Source organism: Miscanthus floridulus, chromosome 1 (assembly GCF_019320115.1).
Source record: "Miscanthus floridulus cultivar M001 chromosome 1, ASM1932011v1, whole genome shotgun sequence".
Classification (NCBI taxonomy): domain Eukaryota; kingdom Viridiplantae; phylum Streptophyta; class Magnoliopsida; order Poales; family Poaceae; genus Miscanthus; species Miscanthus floridulus.
In genome coordinates this window covers 129,416,391-129,437,832 of record NC_089580.1, presented here as the reverse complement: position 1 = coordinate 129,437,832, position 21,442 = coordinate 129,416,391, and the positions used below count along the sequence as shown (strand labels likewise).

Here is a 21,442-nt window from a genome sequence, read left to right as displayed (position 1 = left end):
TACATAGAGTTTACTAATGTACAAACAAACCCACGAGTACGAAAACAGAACTACATAACTTAAACTAGAGCTACTATTATACAACTCTACTCTTTTCCGTGATTACTTCAAACTTTAGGCTCAGTATCCATTCTGGAATTATTACCGCCTTCATCATCACTTTCATTGATCATTACTAATTCTTCAGGATCTTCTTCTTCTTCCTCTCCTGATTCATCATCATCGACAAGGATGACACCTGGGTCCATGGCATCAGCTTGAGGCTCATGATTCGGATTTAATAGATTGCTAAGCCTATGAACTTCCTCATGTAGATATGTATTATGTTCTTCTAAATCTTCTACATAGAATTCCAGCTCATGAGTTCTAGCTCTAGCTACATTTTCCCTGTGCCAAGCTTCATTTCTTCCTTCCACCGTACGAACTAACATACTTTCGCAGTTCCTATGCGTGGTGGTGAGCTGCCTCAATTGACCCTGTAATTCTCCTATTTGTATAACATCCAAAGCCCTATCTCTAGTAGATTGTGCTAACTCCATAGAAACCCTCAGTATCTCTGCCTGGGGATCAGGCCTAGTACTGCTAGCACCATCATTTCTAGGGGCAAGTTGGTGACGAGGAACTCCTTTGGGTCCGGTGGACTTACGGGGCGTCATCTTGGCACGAGCCATACTGTAAGAAGCCAATTTAATCCAAGTAAGCCCATTTGATCAAAATCCAAAAAGTAGCTAAGATGGATTACATTCCTCCAACCAGACTCACTACTTAATTCCAGACTAAGAGGTGAAGGAAGTAACAAGTGAATTATTCCTGATGCATGAATCGTTCTAACGAACAAAAACATCAAAGTTTATAATGCACTTAAACAACATTTATTTTTATATAGGGCATAGTATGATTACTACTCCACCACACAAAAACCTTTTAATCAAATAGGGAATGGTGAGAAAGAAATAAGATAAGTCAGAAGCAATTTGGACCAAATTATCAAGTTAAATTTAGTCATCCAAATCATTTTGAAGTTTTTGTAAAACAATACAACAAAAACCTTGTAACGATGCTCTGATACCATTCTGTGGCAGAACCTCCTAAGTTATAGGGCCCACATGCATCTGTCTCTGTCCGACGACCTTCGACAACTATGCATATGTTTCCATTAACTTAAAAAGACTGTCGGGTGTCCTCGGGGAACCCCAAATCATCCACGATTTCCGAGCAGGATCACGTTACAGAGTTATTGCAGTATTACAACATTTATTCAAATATATACATCAGAGTAAAATAGCGGAAGTCTTACGATAACTTAGTTTACAAACCAGTTGTTTCAAACCTTACAACTAAGTTCGATAATTATTACAAACCATAGTAGTAGTGGAGTGGCATAATTAACATAAACTTATCACACAAAATAAACATCCTACCCAAGGATCACACATTTACTTCTCGTCATCAGAACGAACGATAGTCATGCAGCATGATCCAAAACAGATCTGCTCATGAGGCTCACCTGCAACAAGGGGTCAACGAACCCTGAGTATAAAAGTACTCAACAAGACTTATCCGAAATATTAACTGATAAACTCAGTAATGCAGGCTCAGGGAATTCAAGGTATAGCTTTAACAATGATCAAAGTTCTTTTGCGTAAAAGCTCTTTTAACAACATTCTTTATATAGAAAACTTCTCGAGAATTATATACAAAGCTGACACGATCCACACTGAGATCATGAAACTTCATATCCAACACCTTCACAAGTCTTATTCAAGTTCCAGTTATTAATTCTACGATGATGAACAGTGAGTTGAGTCTCCTTAACCGAGGAGCAACGACGATTCGAACCGATTAAGAACCCAGCTGGGAATTCCAGACCACACGACATATGCAGGTCCCCGACCTACATATACCAACCTACCCTCGGATCCTCTAAAACAAGAACGGGTCCGCGCCACCCGAGAATACAGTACTCCACCATTCCAGCCCATGGCCACGTGGGTACACGCCATTCCCGCCATCTCTTCACTCCCAGTGCGCGAGTAGCCATTCTCATAATAGAATTGCCAAGTTTAGGCTTCCCGGAGTATGTGGTTAGTACTACAAATTCTCACCTCATACAATTCAACAACGGACGTGCCTTAATCGACACAGGCGGAAAGAACCCGCTCACAAGACCTCCATGTCTGGTGGCTCACACACACCGAGTCCGCCCGGTCTAGATTTATTACTCCACATTCCCATATCACATGCTAACAATATTGACTAATGTTCCATTTAAAACTTGCAGGTGGCAGGTGGTCACCCGACTTTCATCGTTCTACGCATAGCTAAGCAAAACTAGGCATATACGAGTTTAAAACTGGTAATATGGTAAATATGGAATAACAAGGGTGGTAATGCAACATTTGGGCTTTTACTTAACTCCTAATCACTTAATGCAGTAACGGAAAAGCAAAAGCGAAATTAATTTATAAAACACAAGGTAGGGTTGTATGCATCCGGGGCTTGCCTTCGTTGACGGAAAAGTCCGGTTCCTGCGACGTTACACAAGGATTCGATCCGACCTCAACAGACGGATTAACCTCCTCCATAGCTTGATTAACTACCACGTTTTCACCTTCGTTCACAACATGTAATAACAATGCCATGTTTAACATGATGTGGAATATGAAACATGATGCTCGATGATGGATGCAAAATTAACAATTTGAATACAACTTTCCTTCGTGGTACAGTCGCTAGTCAAACAACTAAATCTTTTTCATAACACATACATCAATTGCCAAGGATCATCATCAACTAAGGATCCAAGGTCATCACTTAATCCAAAAGTCCAAACAAAAACCTAAATCATTAAAGGTTACTATTCGCTTTTATGAATTAAATATTTAATTCAAAATTATGAAATAAATCAACTTATTCTAATTGAGCTCAAAATTTTAGTACATGTTCATTACATGTTAACTAAGTGGCAAAACAAATTTCATAATTTTTAGATAAATAAATAAGCCTAGAAAAATCATGGAAATCCATTTATGAATTAATTGAGCAATTTTTATCACATTTAAAAATTACTAAAAAACATTATTTCATATTTTTATTAAATACTATACATCACAGAGAAGTCACACAAAAATTTTCATAATTTTTGGAGCTTTAAATAAATCTATACAAAAATAACAAAAATAGATACTATTCAATCAAATCTGAAAATAGAAAAATCCATTTGAACGCTGAGTCACTGACAACGGGTCCCACATGTCATCTTCAACCTCCGACGTTGACTACGGCAGCGACGGCTCTGACCGGCGAATTCTCGCCGATGGTGAGATCAACGGCGACGACCAACGTACCAAAATGATCACCAAGTCTAGGCGCATCGATTGATGTCCCTATCAGCACGGATTACGGCCCTGCACTAGCTCGTCGTCGGCCATGGCGGACGCGCTACGCCGGTGACTACAAACCGGTAGCGGTCAAACTAAAGGTCGAGGAAGCACCAGTAGCTCACCCCGAACACGTTGAAGCAAGGAGCGAGGTCGGAGAAGCAACGGAGAGGCGTGACGACGATCTCGGTGATCACGGCGGAGCAACACGTCGTCGGCGATGGTGTACCGGTGACTGCAGTGATCAAAATGAGCAACCAGCTATGGATTAAGTACTACAGCATCGAGACAAAACAGAATCAGCCAAAACCAGGGATGAAGATGCACCGTATAGCTCTGGCCACGGCGAATCGCGCTCGGCGGAGGAATTGCCGGCCGCGAGGAAGAAGACGATGCAACTCGAGTTCCCGACCAAGACTAGCCGAATTGGTGGGTTGGCTAGATGCATAAGGATGTGGCGGAGCTGGAGCACTCTTTGCCGAGATGGCAACGACGCTAGGTCGACCGCGAGAGCTCGACGGAGCTGCGGCGGCGGTGACTGGAAAAACAGAGAAGGAAGAAGAACGACGACGACGGCGTTTTGGTTCTTATAACGCGACTCAGAAGCTCAAGGAAGCCACGCAGGAGACGTCTCCGCGCCAGCGCGAAGCCAAGAACGTCCACGCGCACGCCTGGAACGCCGAAGAAGGTCGCCGGCGGTGTAGCCTCGGCGGTGGACACTGTTCACAGTATTTACAAGTTTGCCATTCGCCAAAATTCTCAAATTACTCTCAAATTTGTATAGCAACTTAAAAATCTCCGAAAACAAAAGTTGTTCAAAATCAAAAGTTCTACAACTTTGCTTCTATAACCATCTCCTAATTCGGTCTAGATTTTGAAATGAACTTTTGAACTTGAATAGGGGATATTTAACGAATTACGCCTTTTTGAATTACTCAAAATTTTTCTAAACAACTTGAAAAACTCCAAAGATAAACTTTGCTTAACTAGTCAAGCCCTACACTTTTGCTTTAAGGCTCAACCCCAAAATATGCCTAGATTTTGAAATGGATTTTCAAGGTAGGATCTAAATGTCGAAAAGCGGGGTTTTCTGGAAAAATTCAAAATCCATACAAATATTGAACTTGAGTCAAACAATACAATTCAACATTCATTATACAATTGTAAACTTGTTTTAGTAAATATACATCAAAGTTTTCACCAAATGCCAAATGCTTTGCAATGCATATGATGACATGTCAGATTTTAATATTTAAACACCCGAGGTGTTATAGCAAGGATTCCACCTTACTTCTCCCTAATGTAAGAGCTTTCTTGCTAGCAATATAGAGATCCTCTTGTTTGATAAGAGTGTCCTCTCTAGATCCTAGCTCAGCTTGAACACTCTCTAAATCCTCCATTAGCTTAGTGATGAACAATTTGGTCTTTCCATCCAAATTTTTAGTTATATAATCAATTTCTTCATCACTAGATCCATCATCACTAGAGCTAACACTAATATCACTACTAGAGATATCACTAGGAGGTGGAGGAGGTTTGGCCTTTGATTTTACCTTCTCACCCTTTGCCATGGGACAAATGTGAGGGGAGTAGTAGTAATCATCGGACATGTTATTGAAGAGCCTTGGTGTAGAGGATGGCTTGTGAACAACCATGGTTGCAATATTCTCATCCTCTTCACTTGTGCTCTCTCTAGTTGAGTCCCATTCATGCCCAATATGAGCCTCTCTCATGTACTTCTTGCTCTTCGTATGGTCGGTCTTGCTCTCTTTCTTGTCCTTCTTGTACTTGTTGTCTTTGATCTCATGTGGACATTGAGCAATGAAGTGTTTGGTGCTACCATAATTGTAGCATGTCCTCTTCTTGTTTGGAAACTTCCTCTTCACTATCTTGTAGCCTTGCCTCTTTAGTCCCTTTTGATATTTCTTCATAAAGAGAGCAACATCATCAACTTTCTCATATTGTGCACCATCACTTTCATCTTCACTTGATGATGACATTGTCTCTACTTGCTCTTGGACTCGATTGATTGCTTTTGGCTAGCTTGTTGATGCTTGCTTGTTGATCTTGGACTTGCTAGTAGAGCCTTGCTTGCTTGATTTGTTAGCCTTGAGAGCTACATCCTTGATTTTCATGCCATCTAGTTTTGCTTGCAACCCACCAAGCTTTCTTCTCTCATTTGCTTCTTCTCTTTGCATGTCAAAGGTCAAGATCCTCCCAAGTACATCATTTGGTGTGAAGTACTCAAACTTCTTCTTGTCTCTAATTAGAGTCACCACAGTCTTATTTCTTGGTGAATAAGCTTCCAACGTGATTTTGACTACCTTGTGATCATCTAGCTCATCACCACCATAGCCTCTAATCTTTCCTACAATCACCATCAACCTATCAAACATCTCTTATGGCCCTTCTCCATCCAAAATCACAAACCAGTTGAGCTTGGCCATTAACAACTCAATTCTTGTCTTCCTCACTTTGTCAACCCCTTCATGTGCAAGGTGCAAAGTGTCCCATATTTTCTTGGCTACATCAACACCCATCACTCTATTGTACTCACCACCATTCAACAAACTAAGCAACACACTTGTGGCCTGACCATTGAGATGAATAATGCCCATTTCGGTTCGTGTTGGCTTGTTGGGATCAACCGGTGGCTCCAACCCATTGCAAACAACCTCCCAAATGTTAGGGTGAAGACCTATAAGATACACTCTCATCAAGTGCTTCCACTTGGCAAAGTTAGTCCTATCGAAATGAGGTAACTTGCCCACAGGCACATTGATGAAAGACCTCTGATCATGGTTAGGCATAGACATAGAAGAATAATTAAAGGATACAGCTGCATATTTGTTGTTGGAGTTGGCTCCACCCTTTCCTTTGTTTTCCTTCTTGCCTCCCTTGGTCACTTGGTAGGACTCATCATCATCTCCATCTTCGGTGCTACTTGATATCTCACTTGATGATGCATTGTTTGCTTTGGCTTCTTCCTCCTTCCTAGCTCCTCTTCTTTTTTTTTCTTGCTTCTCTCTTGAGTTTTCGCTCCTTCTTTTCTTTGCTTTTTGTCTTCTAGCTTCTGCTGCTCATTCTTCCACTTTTCTCATGCTTCCCTTTTTGCTTTTCCTACTGCCTTTCTTTTCCTCTTTTCTTCTTCATATTGTGCCTTCTCAGCATCGGTCATCTAGAGTGGTGGGAGAGTGGTATTACTTGCTGTAGAGGAACTGAGCTGGCTGCTGCCGGTGTCATGTAGGTCCACATCCTTCAGATCGACATGCACGGACTACGCAACATCAGATCCTCCTTTCGGCTCCATACCTCACGCGGTGAAGCATACACGAGGTAACCTCCTCCAATACCACTTGTAGGATCTCTGGTAAGCCTAGAGGGGGGTGAATAGGCCTGTTTAAACAAAACTTGAGCAAATGTCAAATTTAACCTGCTGCACTGCCACTCTTAACCCATGGCACAGCCAGGCGACAACTGTGGCACTACCACACCTGTAGACAACTTTGACTCACAGTTCAAAATGTGTGAATGGAAACTTAGATCGAAGAAATTAATGAGCTTCCTGCTGTGTATAATAGGTCACAGATCGATAGCTACAAGTTGTAGGAGAAGCACATACAAGTAGATCGACTCCAAAACCTAGAATTCACCTTAACAACAATATCAAATGCAAGTGAAGTAAATCAAGCACAAGGTGACAAGCATTTATCCCATGGTTCAACTCACCAACAAGGCTTGCCTAAGTCCACATTATGAGGCTAGCCACTAAGGCTTAGGGCTTTGCAACCCTTCCTCATTCTAAAGTCAAGAGACTTAACTCTTAAGATGAGGGTTGAGTTTATTAGCTGCAAGAGATGGTTACAAACCTCCTAGGGTTGCCACACAAGTTGGCAAGCTCCACGGGTGACGCTCTAGCCGGCTAGGAGCCAAGCTCCAAGAGTAACAAACACAACCGCTGGCTAAAACATGAACTAAGTGCTCTTAGAGTTTGGGAACAAGTGGATCTGCTCTCTAATCGAGTTTGGGACTTTTTTCTCTCAAGGATTGATGAAAAAATCACCAGGGAAAGCTTGAGAGCTTGAGGGCACCAATGGAGGAGAGAGAGAGAGTGAGCACATAGACTGTTGGTGCCGGTCTGAATAGGGCAGAGGAAGAAGAGAGCCATTGTGAGGGAGAGGGAGAGGTATAAATACCTCCCCATCTCCAAATGGTTAGATAAGTCACGACAGTGCCGTGGCTCATCTGCGATAGTGCCGCACAGTGGCAGTGCCTCTCTTCAGGTGTGGCACTGCCGCACCAAGCCAAACAACAAAGATTGAAAGAGTGTTGAGCAGGCTATCATGGCTAGATTTGAGGATGCTTTTGTATAATGTTGAGGACTTGGTTGCACATGTTAGCCTGAGTATTGTGTCCTCCCTTTATAGTTCGGCTTTTCCTATACTCAAATTCAAAATATAAAATGAAATAAACCTCCTTTGAGCTTGATGTCGTCTTCTTTTGTAATTGGGGGCTCCTCCGTTACATATAACATCCTCATATATGAATCTCCAGCTTGTCATCTCGGTAAATCTTATTAGTCCTCTAATTGCATGGTCATTATCACCAAAACCCACAATTAGGGCATGACTGCACTTACACCATGAAGACCACCATCATTGGCACAGTGCTACCCCTCGCATAGGAAAGTGTGTTCATCATATGCATCCTCATCAATAGAGGTGATGGTCTATAGTAATATCTAATATATCATCTGAACAGGGGAATGAAGTCCCTAAGGTCACCTCGATGGCCTGCTCTATGGGTATTTTTTTGGTGAAACTCTATGCGAAACACCTTTGTGGTCACCTTTATGGTCAACTTGTTAAGGACAGAGTCAATAGTTTCAACACGTGTCATTATACAACAAGTAGTCAAAGAGCTCAATCAGGAGGCATACAAGTCACCGCTAGAGAAGCGAGGATCGATAATGTCGAAGAGTGTTGAACCGGAGAAAAGGGGCCAAAGAGCTCAGTCACATCAAGAACAGAAGAATGCTCTACATGTGGTTGACCATACTCCAAATGGTTGGATATACGTGCTAGCCACAACTTGATAGTACGTAGAAGCCTCCAACATGAGGGGGCGCATCACCTCCAAACGAACTTTGATCAAGTGTTTGAAGCATGATCGCAAAGACTCCACTAGAGGCACAAGAAGGGATTGGAGGTTCAAAGGCATTGAAGCAATAGAGGCACAACAACAACTGTATGCAAGCATGATTGGTGTCCTTAACATGTGAACCAATAGGTCATGAGACTAGCGATGAGTTGTGATGTCCTTGCAGTTGTGATTTCCTTGTGTTGAAGACGCAATTGTAATGTCTGCTGGCAACAAAACACCATGCCCTCCTCAAGGAGGCATGGCCACAACTTCTACCCAACTCGGACCATGCTTAGAATGGCGAGGTTGAGCAGTAGGAGAGCATAAACTCGAAGTAGCAGAGGGAGACCAGAAGTAGCATTGCCGCTTCCTATGCCTAGGACGACGACAACGAATGCAGCAAAAGTAGTTCCGATAGGAGCTAACTTGATGGTCATGGCCAAGACAACGATAGCATCTGCCTTGAGCCCACATTTTGAAGGCAAGGCTCTGCTGCACTTGTGTCTTTGACAGTGATGCTGAATGGAGAATGCACACCTTTTGGCCTCCGTTTAGGCCCCCTCATGGGGTGAACACTTGGATTAACTTAACCTTTTTCTATTTTGCTATAAAACATGTATCTCTTCACATGCGTGGATGCTTGTATGATACTAGTAGTATGGCCAATTTTGCTAAGAGTAATGCTGAATGACACTCGAGTGTTCCTCTCCCTCCCAACATTCGATTCCTCTCCTTCTCATTCTTCTCCATCTTTGGCCTCTGTTCCTCTTCTTCCCCAACTCCAGAGAGCTTAAAAGAGGCTCGATGGAGGTTGGCCGGCCAGACAGTGGGGACGGTGGGAGAGCGGCGTTAGGGTTTTGGGGACGGTGGAGGTGGGGCGGGGGCGTCCATGGCTAGCCATGATGGCGAGGGGGGAGCGGGGTAGAACGATGGAGCTCCAGCAGACCCTACCATGCTGCGGTGGGTGGTGGGCGGCGATGGGGCGTCGCGAGGAAGAAGAAGATAGGAAGAAAAAATCGGGTGTTGGGAGAGCCCAAAACAACTGGGTGTTGTATAGACAAACTCTTTCGCTAAAAATGTTGTATCAGGTCTTGGATGAAGTCACCATGCATGTACCAGCTAGGTACTACCTCCGTATGGGAAAAAAATACAATTATAGGTCATTCAATTAAAGTGTCTAAAGTTTAACCGAATATATAGATAAAAATTTTAATGTTTAACCCCTCAAATATATACATTATAAAAGTATGTTTCATGACCAATCTAGGCCTATTTTGTATGATAAACATTAGTATTTTGATAGAAATTTGGTCAAACTAACCTACTGTAACACTATTTTAGAATTGATATTTTTTGTTGTTCGGAGTGAGTACAACTGTACAAGCTGCATTGAGGGCCTGTTTGGAATACGGGAATACAAAACAGAGGAAAGGAAAAAAACGTAGGAATATGGTAGAGTGAAAAGTGAAAATCTACAGGATTCGAAAACACAGGAATAAATACTTTGAGCTGTTTGGATTGCACTGTTTCGTCTCTCTCTCCAACGCAGGCACTGCTGCCTCGGGCACACACGAAGGAAGCAAAAACCAGAGCTTTGAGTAGATGTTTTATTTGCTACGAAATCACAGCAGTGCTACAGTATTCCAAAGGAAAGGAACTTCCAAATTCCTCCGTTCCAAACGCTCACGCGTACTTCCTTTCCTCCGTTTTCAGTTCCTGCAAATTTCCTTTGAAGTTCCTTTCATCCAAACAGGCCCTGAACCGGGGCCGTTGAGCTGAGCGGCCGGCCGGGCTGGCGAGACAAAAGAGACAAGGCATGGCGTTGATTGGGGGCGTGCATACGGCAGGAGGCAGGGGTGGCAGGGCCGGGCGGCCCGCCGGCGTGGCTCCACTGCAGGCAGCTCGTGCGCTCGGCCTCTGCGTCCTGCGGTGATGTGAGGGAATCTCCTCCTGCCACGCTCACCCAACTCCGTCCAGAGATACGAAAGCGGCTTAGGCCCTCTTTGCCAGGGCTCCGGCTCCTGCTCCTCCGCACCCGTCGGTCGTCCATGGACCGACAGGGGGCTACTGTTTATCGGAACCGTTTTTCTCTCTCCTCCTTTCCTCTCTCACAGACAAAGGCGGAGCCGGAGAAGCTCGTTTTTCGGGCTCCGTGGCTCCGGCTCCGCCTGACACCTATCCGCCCATAGACGGCCGACAGGTGCGGGAGCCGGAGCCGCCGGAGCCCTGAGGTGGTGCGTACATCTAGGCTCATATCGGATGGTGTTCAGGTACTAATAAAAAAATAAATTACAGAATCTATCAGTAAATCGCGAGACGAATTTATTAAGTCTAATTAATCTGTTATTAGCACATGTGAGTACTGTAGCACTTATTGTCAAATCATGGACTAATTAGGCTTAAAAGATTCGTCTCGCAAAGTAGTCGCAATCTGTGCAATTAGATATTTTTTAGTCTATATTTAATACTTTATATATGTGTCCAAACACTAGATATGGTAGGATGTAAAGTTTTAACAGATGAACTAAACAGGGCCAAATGCCTGCGTCGTGGCGTCCCTATCGGTGGGCTACTCGCATTATTGATGCCAATGAGATTCTGCTTCAGTTTTGGCCTCATCACCCGATGGACTAACGCAAGGTGTAGCTAATCCCGTCACGAAGACGACAAATGATCACCAAGCTAGCTTCATTTGTGCACCTGTCCTGTGTCGTGTACGAGTAACTGACAAGGGCAAGCAAGCAAGCAGCTTTCCTGCTTTCCTGCATATATGCGCATATCGGTCGAGCTTTACATCAATCCTCCTGGTCGGCCGGACCGGAGCTGTCACGTAAAAACAATGCAGGCTTGGATCGTCACGACGAGCTCGAAGAGTGGCGCTCGGCTTTAATGCCCATGTGGATCAAAGAGTGATGCTCAGGGAACAGTACCATCGTCGCCATGTCCAGATCGTATTGAGTTAGCGCCAAGCAAGGAATATATATATAATCAAAGTGTATCGAGTTCGCGCCAAGCAAGGAATATATATATAATCATAGTGTTCCCCAACTATATATGATCACGTAGTACTACGACGATATCTAGGCCTCTAGCTAGCTCCTGTATAGCCCAGTGGCCTTCACGCATTTTCACTTTCACTTTCTTTCGTCCAATCGTCCTGATGCATGTCATCAGGACGGTTGCATCGACGACGACATGACTGATCGAGCAGCTACTCTATAAATACCGTGCAATCAACAACGCCAAGCCATCATCATGCAGGCTAGGCTACATCGTTTATTTTTTATCAATCAAGGTCGTATCGATGGCTTCGTCGGCGATGCTGCAGGTGTTCGGCCAGCCGGCGTCGACGGACGTGGCGAGGGTCATGGCGTGCCTCCTGGAGCGGCAGCTCGATTTCGAGCTGGTCCGCACCGACACCTTCAAGCGTGGGCGCAAACAGCAGCTCCCCGAGTTCGTTAAGATGAGGGCACGTTCAAAAATCCCAGAAACTCCTGCCGCATACTAATCGGCAGTCTGCACCAAGTTTGGATTCTGCTCCTCTTGATCTGATTTACTTGCATGATGGATATATACATTGCAGGATCCCAGCGGCCATCAGGTGACGCTCACGCACGGCAACGTCACCCTCGGCGGTAACTAACCGAGCTCCGAGAGCACAAGATTTTGGACGCGCGCGCCGAGCTAGATAGTGGCTTACTGCTGCTGTCAATTCTTTTTCTCCTCTGTGACTGTAGATTCCAGGGACATATGCCGGTACGTGTGCACCGAGTTCCCGCGGTGGTGCACCAGGAACCTGTACGGCGCGGGCGCGCTGGAGCGCGCGTCCATCGAGCAGTGGCTGCAGACCGAGGCGCAGAGCTTCGACGCGCCGAGCTTGGCGCTGGCGTTATTCCACCTCGCCGTGGGCGGCGCGCCCGCGCCTGCGCCCTACGTCAGCGGCGACGAGGCCGCGGCAGCGGAGAGCGAGCGGCAGCTGGTGCGCGTGCTGGACGTGTACGACGGCGCGCTCGGCCGGAGCGCGTACCTCGCGGGCGACGACTTCACGCTGGCGGACCTGTCCCACCTCCCGAACGCGCACTACCTCGCGTCCTCCGCGAGGGGCCGGGCGCTGCTGGCGTCCAGGGCGAACGTGGCGCGCTGGTACGCGGCCATCTCGTCGCGCCCCGCGTGGAGGCAGGTGGTCGCGGTGCAGGCCCGGACCGCGCACTACCCTGTCGCGTTCCACCCGTCAGCGTCAGGCCACGGCGCCCTCTGATGTTTTGCCTCCCAAAGTCCCAAGCGAGCTTGCCTTGCAGCTAGCACCGTGATGTGTGTCCGTGCAACGTCCTGCACTTGTGTTTTGTGTAACGTACTGTACTGTACGTAGTTCTGTGTATACGTTGCTAACATTTCGTGTCGATATTCGGCGAGAATTAATAAGCGTGCACGAATGTAGTGTGCGGAGTCCCACAGTTATGTCCTCGTTAACATGGATCCATCACCTATTCACCTTCGCCTCCATTGATATCTTGATGAAGAGTAACTACATCTCCACGTTTCCGTTTCGGCCTTCGGGCTGTTTCCTACCATATGGGCTATCCTGGGCTCCCCGGCCAGTTGATCCATAAGAGCCCACTACATGGATCCATCACCTAAACACAGTAATACTACAGTAACTTGTCAGAAGAAACTAGAACTGGTGGGAGCGATACCAAACACGACCTACATGTGTGGCTTGATCCATCGTAGAGGTCGCACACATAGACGTCAATGACTCAACAAATGAGCATGTGAATAGGTGTGGGTTGTGGATCCATATGAACGATGCACCCTAGCCCAACAAACATGCTGTTTATTTTTCTCCTTGCACAAATTTTATTCATTATTAATTTTTGCATGAACATGCATCTTTACATCATCTACTTTCTACCCATTCACATTTTTGGTTGATTTTTTTATGCACATTTTGATGGGGGTGGGACTGTAGGAGCATGGGAGATGCTCTCGCCATGGCCGGGCTAGATTGCTGCAACAGCATCGGGCCTTCATCATGGACGAGCCCAAGGCGATATGCTCGATTCCAACGGCATGGTGTGGAGGCCATGCTTGGTGGCGGCATAGCGAGAGACGGTCGCGCTACAAATAGGGCGACTGGGTGAGGTAAAAGGCGATAGGGAAAGATACAGTGGGTGTTTGGCTTGCCGCCACACTTCGCCAGCCTAAGCCGTGGCGCGCCATAGAGGAAAGGCTGTTGTTTGGTTTAGCTTTTAGGTGTGGCAGCCACAGACTTTTGTAGTTAAAAAAGACGTCACAATTGAGGCGCCAATTTGTAACGCCACAAATATGAATCGCCGTCACACTACGCGCGGCAGTGTGTGGCTGACGACCAAACACGTCCATAGAGAGAGAAAAAAAAGGGTCAGAGGAGGAGGAAGTGAGTGCCTTACTGGTGACTGGTGAGCCTGGGTACTGACCAACGCTATATCAACAAACGCTGGTTGGTTTCTAGGCTGGTTTGGACTGGCTGGTGCTGGTTTGTTGTGAGAGAAAAACACTGTTGGCTGACTGGTTTGGGCTGGCTGAAACCAACGAGCGAACATGTGAGAAACTATTTTGAAATGTATTCGAGTTAAGGAACGCGTGTCTTTGAAATAAGTTTCGGGGTTAAATAGACTTAACTCTTTTTTTTTTTACTTTCAGACAAAGAACGAGGCAACCTGGTCAGATGCCTGAAAAGCGTAGAACTCACTTGATACTTTACCTCGATAAACGCGAACTGCATCAGATGCTGCAAAGTCGGTATCAAGGCAAGGGAAGAACATATCCTGGACGTGCAGCAAGAACTTAAAACGACAGCTGCCTATACCCATAGCATCCAAAGTTTTGTTTGTTTGTTTGTTTGGATAACATGTACGTAGCGTGCATGACATGCTCTAGCCCTCTAGCTGTAAGTTCAATGTAAATTCACACGTGTGCGCAAGAGTTTAAGTACACAAGCTAAGTAATCTGGCCTTCACGGCTTCACCCTTCACAGAGGTAGATGTAGGCCACAATGAAAACAACTCCGTGCACCACTGACCGGATCGCTGGCAGCACTGCTTCGTTCTGTCTTTGTAAATAGTTTTCATTGCTGGGAATGCTTTGCACTGTGTTTGTAATCTATTTCTTTGGTCTATACATCAATAAAAACAACTCTCTACTCGATTGCTTATGGACGCCATGATACGGATCGGGGACAGCATCGCAGCAAACCTGAGGGCTGAGGCCGCCTCTTTGAATCAGCGCTTCGCCTCTTTATGCCCCCTTTCGCTTTCGTTGAGGTATGAACACGACGAACCTGCAGGTGGAAAGCAAGCAAGGCAAGTCACTCTGATCCCTGTCTTGCTTTCGGATGCGTATATATAGAGCCCATTCAGAGCAACCAAATCTGCACACAAACATCTGCAACGCCCAACAAAACGCAGGTTGTTTGCTTCTTTTGGCAAAAGCTTTAGCTGCGGCAGATCCACCGGCGCCCCAATCGAGAAGATGCCGGTGAAGGTGTTCGGGTCGCCCACGTCGGCGGAGGCCGCCCGCGTCCTGGCCTGCCTCTTCGAGAAGGACGTCGAGTTCCAGCTCATCCGCGTCGACTCCTTCCGCGGCCCCAAGCGCCTGCCCCAGTACCTCAAGCTCCAGGTACTTTCACAGACTCTGCAACTGATCGTGCCATTGCCATGCACACGAACGCGCAGCGCAGGCAAGAACTGATGACGAGGGCGAAATGCTGCAGCCGCACGGCGAGGCGCTCTCCTTCGAGGACGGCAACGTCACCCTCGTCGGTACGTACAACGCAACAAGCGATGCGACAGCCAGCCAACCAACTGCAAGAAGTTTCGTATCTGGTCGTCAAACAATTAGTTTCTGAAAATGTAAACGATGGATGCATGCAGACTCGAGGAAGATCCTGCGCCACATCGCGGAGAAGTACAAGAACCAGGGGTACAGGGAGCTGTTCGGCCCGGGCGCGCTGGAGCGGGCGTCCATTGAGCAGTGGCTGCAGACGGAGGCGCAGAGCTTCCACATCCCCAGCGCCGACATGGTGTACAGCCTGGCCTACCTGCCGCCCGACATGCCGCTCGACGGCAGCAGGGGCGGCGCAGGCGGCCTCCCGGCGGCCGGGCCCGGGATGAACCCGACGCACCGGCAGAAGATGGAGGAGATGCTGCAGCTGTTCGAGAAGAGCCGCAAGGAGCTGAGCAAGCTGCTGGACATCTACGAGCAGCGCCTCGGCGAGGAAGCCTTTCTGGCCGGCGCCAAGTTCACGCTCGCCGACCTGTCCCACCTGCCCAACGCCGACCGCCTCACTGCGGACCCGCGGTCGGCGCGCCTCATCCAGTCGCGAAGGAACGTCAGCAGGTGGTGGGACACCATCTCCCGCCGCGATTCCTGGACCAGGGTCAAGGAGCTGCAGCGCCCGCCGTCCGCGGAGGCGCCCTTCTGATCTCGGTCGCAAATTAATTAAAGCGGTGGCCATCGTCAAGCGTACCTATACGGATTTTTGGCTGTTGCCGGTTTCTGCATATTTCCATTGTTCTGAATGAATAAACGCCGCCTGGCCCTGCGTCAGTGGCCATTGTGTAATAAATTGTTCAAGAGAACATCCTGCTCCTTGTCGTGAGATTGAATTCGTCATTGCCTTCAAGCTTCTTTGTTGAGCTTATGCTCGAGTTTTTTTTTTAATTCATGTATATATCAAATCGGAGCAGAACACAAATATTAAATGTAATCTACTAGCAGTACATATGAATCAAGACATTAGCAAAGGAAGCATCTATTGTTTTGGCCCTTCCAGTCAACTGAATTTTTCATATGCACTTACACTATCTTCTACCTATATTTACATTGTCGTATTACTAAATTTACAATGATTTCATCAATGTAAATTACATCACAGAGGGATGTAAATTTGGGGGATAACATAAATATATGCCAAATTTTTTTAAAAAAATTACAAATTATTTCTATGGATCAACAGACATTAGCAAAACATATCAAGCCCTCGTACACATCGAGAGGCGAACCTATACATATATCCCTTTTCTAAAAAAAAACCCTATACATATATCAAAGCCCTCAAACACATCCACGGGTGAGGGCGAAGCTACATATGTACCTGTGGTAATAAAATCTAAAACAACACAATGTTAGCCGTTATCTGGTACCTCTAATCTTGAGAAAAGGCAATCCCATGATCATACAAACGAAGTACTCTTGCAACAACCTTTCCTCTAAATCTTGAGTTCCGAGTTCTTCATCATCTTCAGTTCCCAGTTCTTCGTCAGCCCGATGGTCCGATCGACTTGGGATATGCACCGTCGATCTATGCACGCGTCATCTTCTATTCCGAGTTGTTCGTCAGCCGGATGGTCCGATCCGCTCGGGATTTCCACCATCGACTATGCACGCGCACCGCGCACGTCCATGGCTCATCTGCGACTGCAAGACTGCATCAATCAGCCGCTACACGAAGCACGTCCATGGCTCATCTGCGGCTGCGAGACTGCATCAATCGGCCGCTACGAACAACCATGTCATACGTGCAGGGCCTTCAACTTCTTGGTCAGCACCTCTGCATCGTCCGGCTCCGGCAGCCGGTGGTAGCTCACCTCATGGACAGGGCAGCCGCGTTTCTGCCCTACGTGCAGTGTGCTTAACCTCTTGGCCAGCATGTCTGCGTCGTACGCCTGATCCACATCCGGCCGGCAGGCGATCTCATCTTGGATGAGGAGGCGGCGAAACCGGCAGCGCATGATCGCGTCGAGGTCCACCACCGCTTTCATCTTCTCTAACGCCTCGCGCGCCTCGACGACCTCCCTCATCTTGGGGCTCCGGCAGCCGCTACTCTTCGCCATCCTGAGCAGCGTGTCCTCCAACCGGATCGCCGCGTCCAGGCGTGCACTGATCGTCTCCAGCACCCCGAGCAAGCCCTTGTTGGCGACGTCCGGCCGAACGTCCGCGCACGCCCAGTAGTCTCCCCGGCCCCCGCCGTCGACTCGTGCCAGGTGAAGCGTGCCCGGCGAGGCGGTGATGGTCGTGCGGGCGAGGCGGTACTGCGAGGTGCTCTTCTTCGGCGAGGTGGCCTTCGTGTAATCTGGGTCGCCGCCACCGCCGTATACGTTGTCGATCAGGCTGATGCAGCAGTGCGTGGCGCTGGCGTTGACGCTGATCATTGGCGACTCAGGGTCGGCGGGGTCCACGGGCCGGTTGATCTGGACGAGCCCGTCGCCGGAAGGCGGCGCCTCGGGCCCGAGGATCTCGAGCAAGGCAGAGTACGTATGGTCTATGATGATCAGAGCCATGTTGTCGATCATCTTCCGTGGACGCTGTTCGTCAAGCAGCTCCCGGACGCGCCAAGACGGTGGCGCCGTCGTCGTCGTCCCCGCGCTCTCTGCTACGGTAAGACGCATGGTGAAGATGAACCGAGACATTAGGGCGATTAAACATTTGTTAATCTCTGATGATCTGATCTAATGAAAGGAATCATGTTTCACCATATATATTCGGAGGCAATGTTGGCATCTGAGATTCCGACCCGGATTCCAGCCTTCCAGGTATGGCGGACGTTTCAGGAAGTGCGTGTCCGTGTGCAGGCCATGTGGCAGCACTACCGGAAACGTCAAATTTGTTTTTATGTTTGCCGAGTGTATTCCCTTGGACACTCGGCAAACATGTTCTTTGCCGAGTGCTTTGTTAAAAACACTCGGTAAAAAAAAAACACTCGACAAAGAGGAGATTTGCCGAGTGTCAACAAAAAAACACTCGGCAAAGAGGGGGTTTGCCGAGTGTAAAAAAACACTTGGTAAAGAGGGGTTTGCCGAGTTTTTTTTTTTACACTCGACAAAGAAATAAAAACTTTTTCCTAGGGAAAAAGGAGAAAAAAAAATAAAAAAAAACTGTGCCAAGTGCCTAGATCTAGGACACCCCGCAAAGAAAAAAAATCATACTTAATTCCTCGTTGCTCTCCCCTCCCGACGCCCATCTCCCCTCCTCTCCCGCTGCTCTCCCCTCCCCTCCCCGCTACTCTCCCCTCCCCATGCCGGTGGCACTCCCTCCCCTCCCCTTGCTGGCGGTGCCCCCTCCCCTCCCTTCCCAGCGCTAGATCCGACCACGGCAGCACGGCCTCCCATCAGGCCCCGACAGCTCGGTGGCGGGGCTCGGTGGCGCAGCCACCCCTCCCCATCCCGGCGGCGCCCCTCCCCTCTGGATGCCGGCGGCACCCCTCCCCTCCCCTCCCGGTGCCAGATCCGGGCTCGGTGGCGCGACCTCCCGTCGGATCTCAGAGGCACTGCCTCCCATCGGGCTCCGGCGGCTCAGTGGCACGGCCTCCCCTCCCCATCTCGGTGGTGCCCCCTCTCCTCCCCTCTCGGCGCCAGATCCGGGCTCGGTGGCGTAGCCTCCCGTTGAATCTCGGTGGCACGGTGGCGGGGCTCGGTGGCGCGGCCTCTCGTCGGATCTCAAAGGCACGACCTCCCGTCGGGCTCCGACGGCACAGTGGCGCGGCCTCCTCTCCCCATCCCGGTGGTGCCCCCTCTCCTCCCCTCTCGGCGTCAGATTCGGGCTCGGTGGCGTGACCTCCCATTGAATCTCGGTGGCGCGGTGGCGGGGCTTGGTGGCGTGGCCTCTCGTCGGATCTCAGAGGCACGGCCTCCCCTCGGGCTTCGACGGCTCGGTGGTGCGGCCTCCCCTCCCTATCCCGGTGGTGCCCCCTCTCCTCCCCTCTCGGTGCCAGATCCAGGCTCGGTGGCGTGGCCTCCCATTGAATCTCGGTGGCACGGTGGCGGGGCTCGGTGGCGCAGCCTCCCATTGGGCTCCAGCAGTGGCAGGACTCGGTGACGCGTTCTCCCTCACCCTCTCCTCCTGCGCGTTGCTCTGACGTGGACGCAGCGGATCTGACGTCTCCGGCGTGGGTGCAGTGGATCCGGCGTCTCTAACCTTGCTATTTTTTTTTATTTTTTTGGAAAAATATTTGCCGAGTGTTTTAGGCACTCGGCAAAGTCTTTGCTGAGTGCCCGACGATTGACACTCGGCAAACAGCTCTTTGCCGTTAAAACCTACGCCGAGTGTCGTTTGCCGAGTGTAACACTCGGCAAACGCTTTGCTGGCACTCGGCAAAGCTCTTGTATCCGATAGTGCAGGGCCCACAGAGTCTTCGTGGAATGGACCCTGCCCACGCCAGCATCGCCTACTCGCTGTGGCATCTGCGTGCTGCGTGCCCCTGCTCGTAGGACAAATCTCGCCCTCCCCCACACTGGCCCTGCCCGTACTCGCGCCTCCCATTGCGGCCGCGCTCTATTCGTCTACCGAGGTCCGTGCCGTCAACGAGCTCCACACCGGCGACCTCCACATCACTCCGTAGTATCAAGGTCCACGCCGGCGTCGAGCTCCGTGTCAACAAGCCTCCATTTTCGTCCAAGCAACAAATAGATGTTGCGCTTGAAAACGCATATTGCAAGCGTCTGTTTCAAGTGTCTGAGATGTTTTAGAGGTATGTTGCAAATGTTTCACATGGATGTTGCAAAAGTAGATCGAGATGTTGCATATGTTGCAAAGGTTGTACACGTATGTTGCAAGTTTTTTCCCCTAATGTTTTATCTATTTTTTCAGACGTATGTTGCAATTGTGTTTATCTGGATATTGCACTTGCTTCACACATATGTTTGCAAATGTTTTATCTGGATGTTGTGTATGTTTTTGAAATAGTTTCAAGTGTTTTTAGATGTTTTTGCAAGTGTTTCAGGTGCATGTTTCAAGTGTTCCGTCTGCCTTCAGACGTATGTTGCAAGTGTTGCATCTAAATGTTTCAAAAGTAAATCGGGTGTTGCATCTCCCTCCTCACCTTCTGCTACCTCGCATCGGTGTCTCCTCTCCTAGCATTGGCTAGACATCCGCCACCACCTCCCTCTCTTCTCGATGTTGGTGACGTTCAAGGCGGTGTGGGCCCCCCGTGGCCGCACGAAAATGGCACGAAAAATGACTACAAGCGCGGGCATCCGAATGCCCCGTCCGTCCAAAAGTCCGGGTGCTAGCAAGCCCGATAAATTTATGCATCTAATGATTTAGGTTTTATCTCAAAACATATGTAGTTTTTCTCTATGTTCCCTGACACACCTCTATAATTGTAGATAAATCTTCATGATAATCACAAAGTCCATTCCATACCTCATATGTGGATACGATATGCACAACACGGTCGAAGTCGTTCCTTCCAAGCCCTTTTATAATATTGTTTCCCGCCTAGTCGCCTTAATATTTGGCTCAACATGTGGTATCGTATCATCGCAACGGATGTCTTTCGGCACCCGATATAGCTTGTAAAATTTCTCCCAAGTCACAAAGCCTTGCGCCTGAATATAAGCCTCTATCTTCATTTGCCAAAACTAAAAATCAACAATGTCAAAAACAAAATGTTTAGTTGAATACCTATTCGTCAACCTGTTTTCAGATCACAAGTTAAGATCAACTAAACATAACTAGCCCTGATATCACTTGTAGGATTGATTCTCACTGAAATTGTGAACCAAAGGGGGTGAATGAGTAGGTAAGCTAATAATTAATTTAAGACTTTCCCCTAAGCAGATTGCACCTCATTTCTAAGTTCTGGACACAACATTGTGTCTCCACTAAAATTTACATCAATAAAACACCATAACTTTGACTAACTTCAAACCTTTTCTAGATATAAACTACACAATTTTTGTGACAACTGAAGTCACACCAATCGGAGGCCTAGAACTCGAGAAATAAAATAAACAACCATGTCGTGCTAGATAGTGACCAGAATTGATTAAACCCTAATTTTGTGACTAAGCAAAATTTAATAAAGTTTAACCAATCAAACTCCTCATATCAATAGTACATGCCCTAGCAAAGTTAGATAAATCAAAACAAATCTATAAATG

At 47.8% G+C, this 21,442-nt stretch overlaps 2 protein-coding genes across 2 annotated transcripts; both read left to right on the top strand.

Annotated features, from left to right (window-relative positions):
- The first annotated feature begins 11,794 nt into the window (after positions 1–11,794).
- On the top strand, positions 11,795–12,981 carry LOC136493450 (glutathione S-transferase F11-like). Its single transcript, XM_066489536.1, has 3 exons — positions 11,795–11,991; positions 12,106–12,157; positions 12,260–12,981. The coding sequence occupies exons 1-3, from the start codon at positions 11,827–11,829 to the stop codon at positions 12,778–12,780; spliced, it is 738 nt and encodes a 245-aa protein (XP_066345633.1). The 5' UTR covers positions 11,795–11,826; the 3' UTR covers positions 12,781–12,981.
- Positions 12,982–14,953: 1,972 nt separating this feature from the next.
- LOC136493440 (glutathione S-transferase F10-like) lies at positions 14,954–16,160 on the top strand. The gene is made up of 3 exons (XM_066489527.1): positions 14,954–15,179; positions 15,274–15,322; positions 15,434–16,160. Exons 1-3 carry the CDS (start codon positions 15,033–15,035, stop codon positions 15,982–15,984), a joined length of 747 nt encoding a protein of 248 aa, XP_066345624.1. The 5' UTR covers positions 14,954–15,032; the 3' UTR covers positions 15,985–16,160.
- Positions 16,161–21,442: the final 5,282 nt, after the last annotated feature.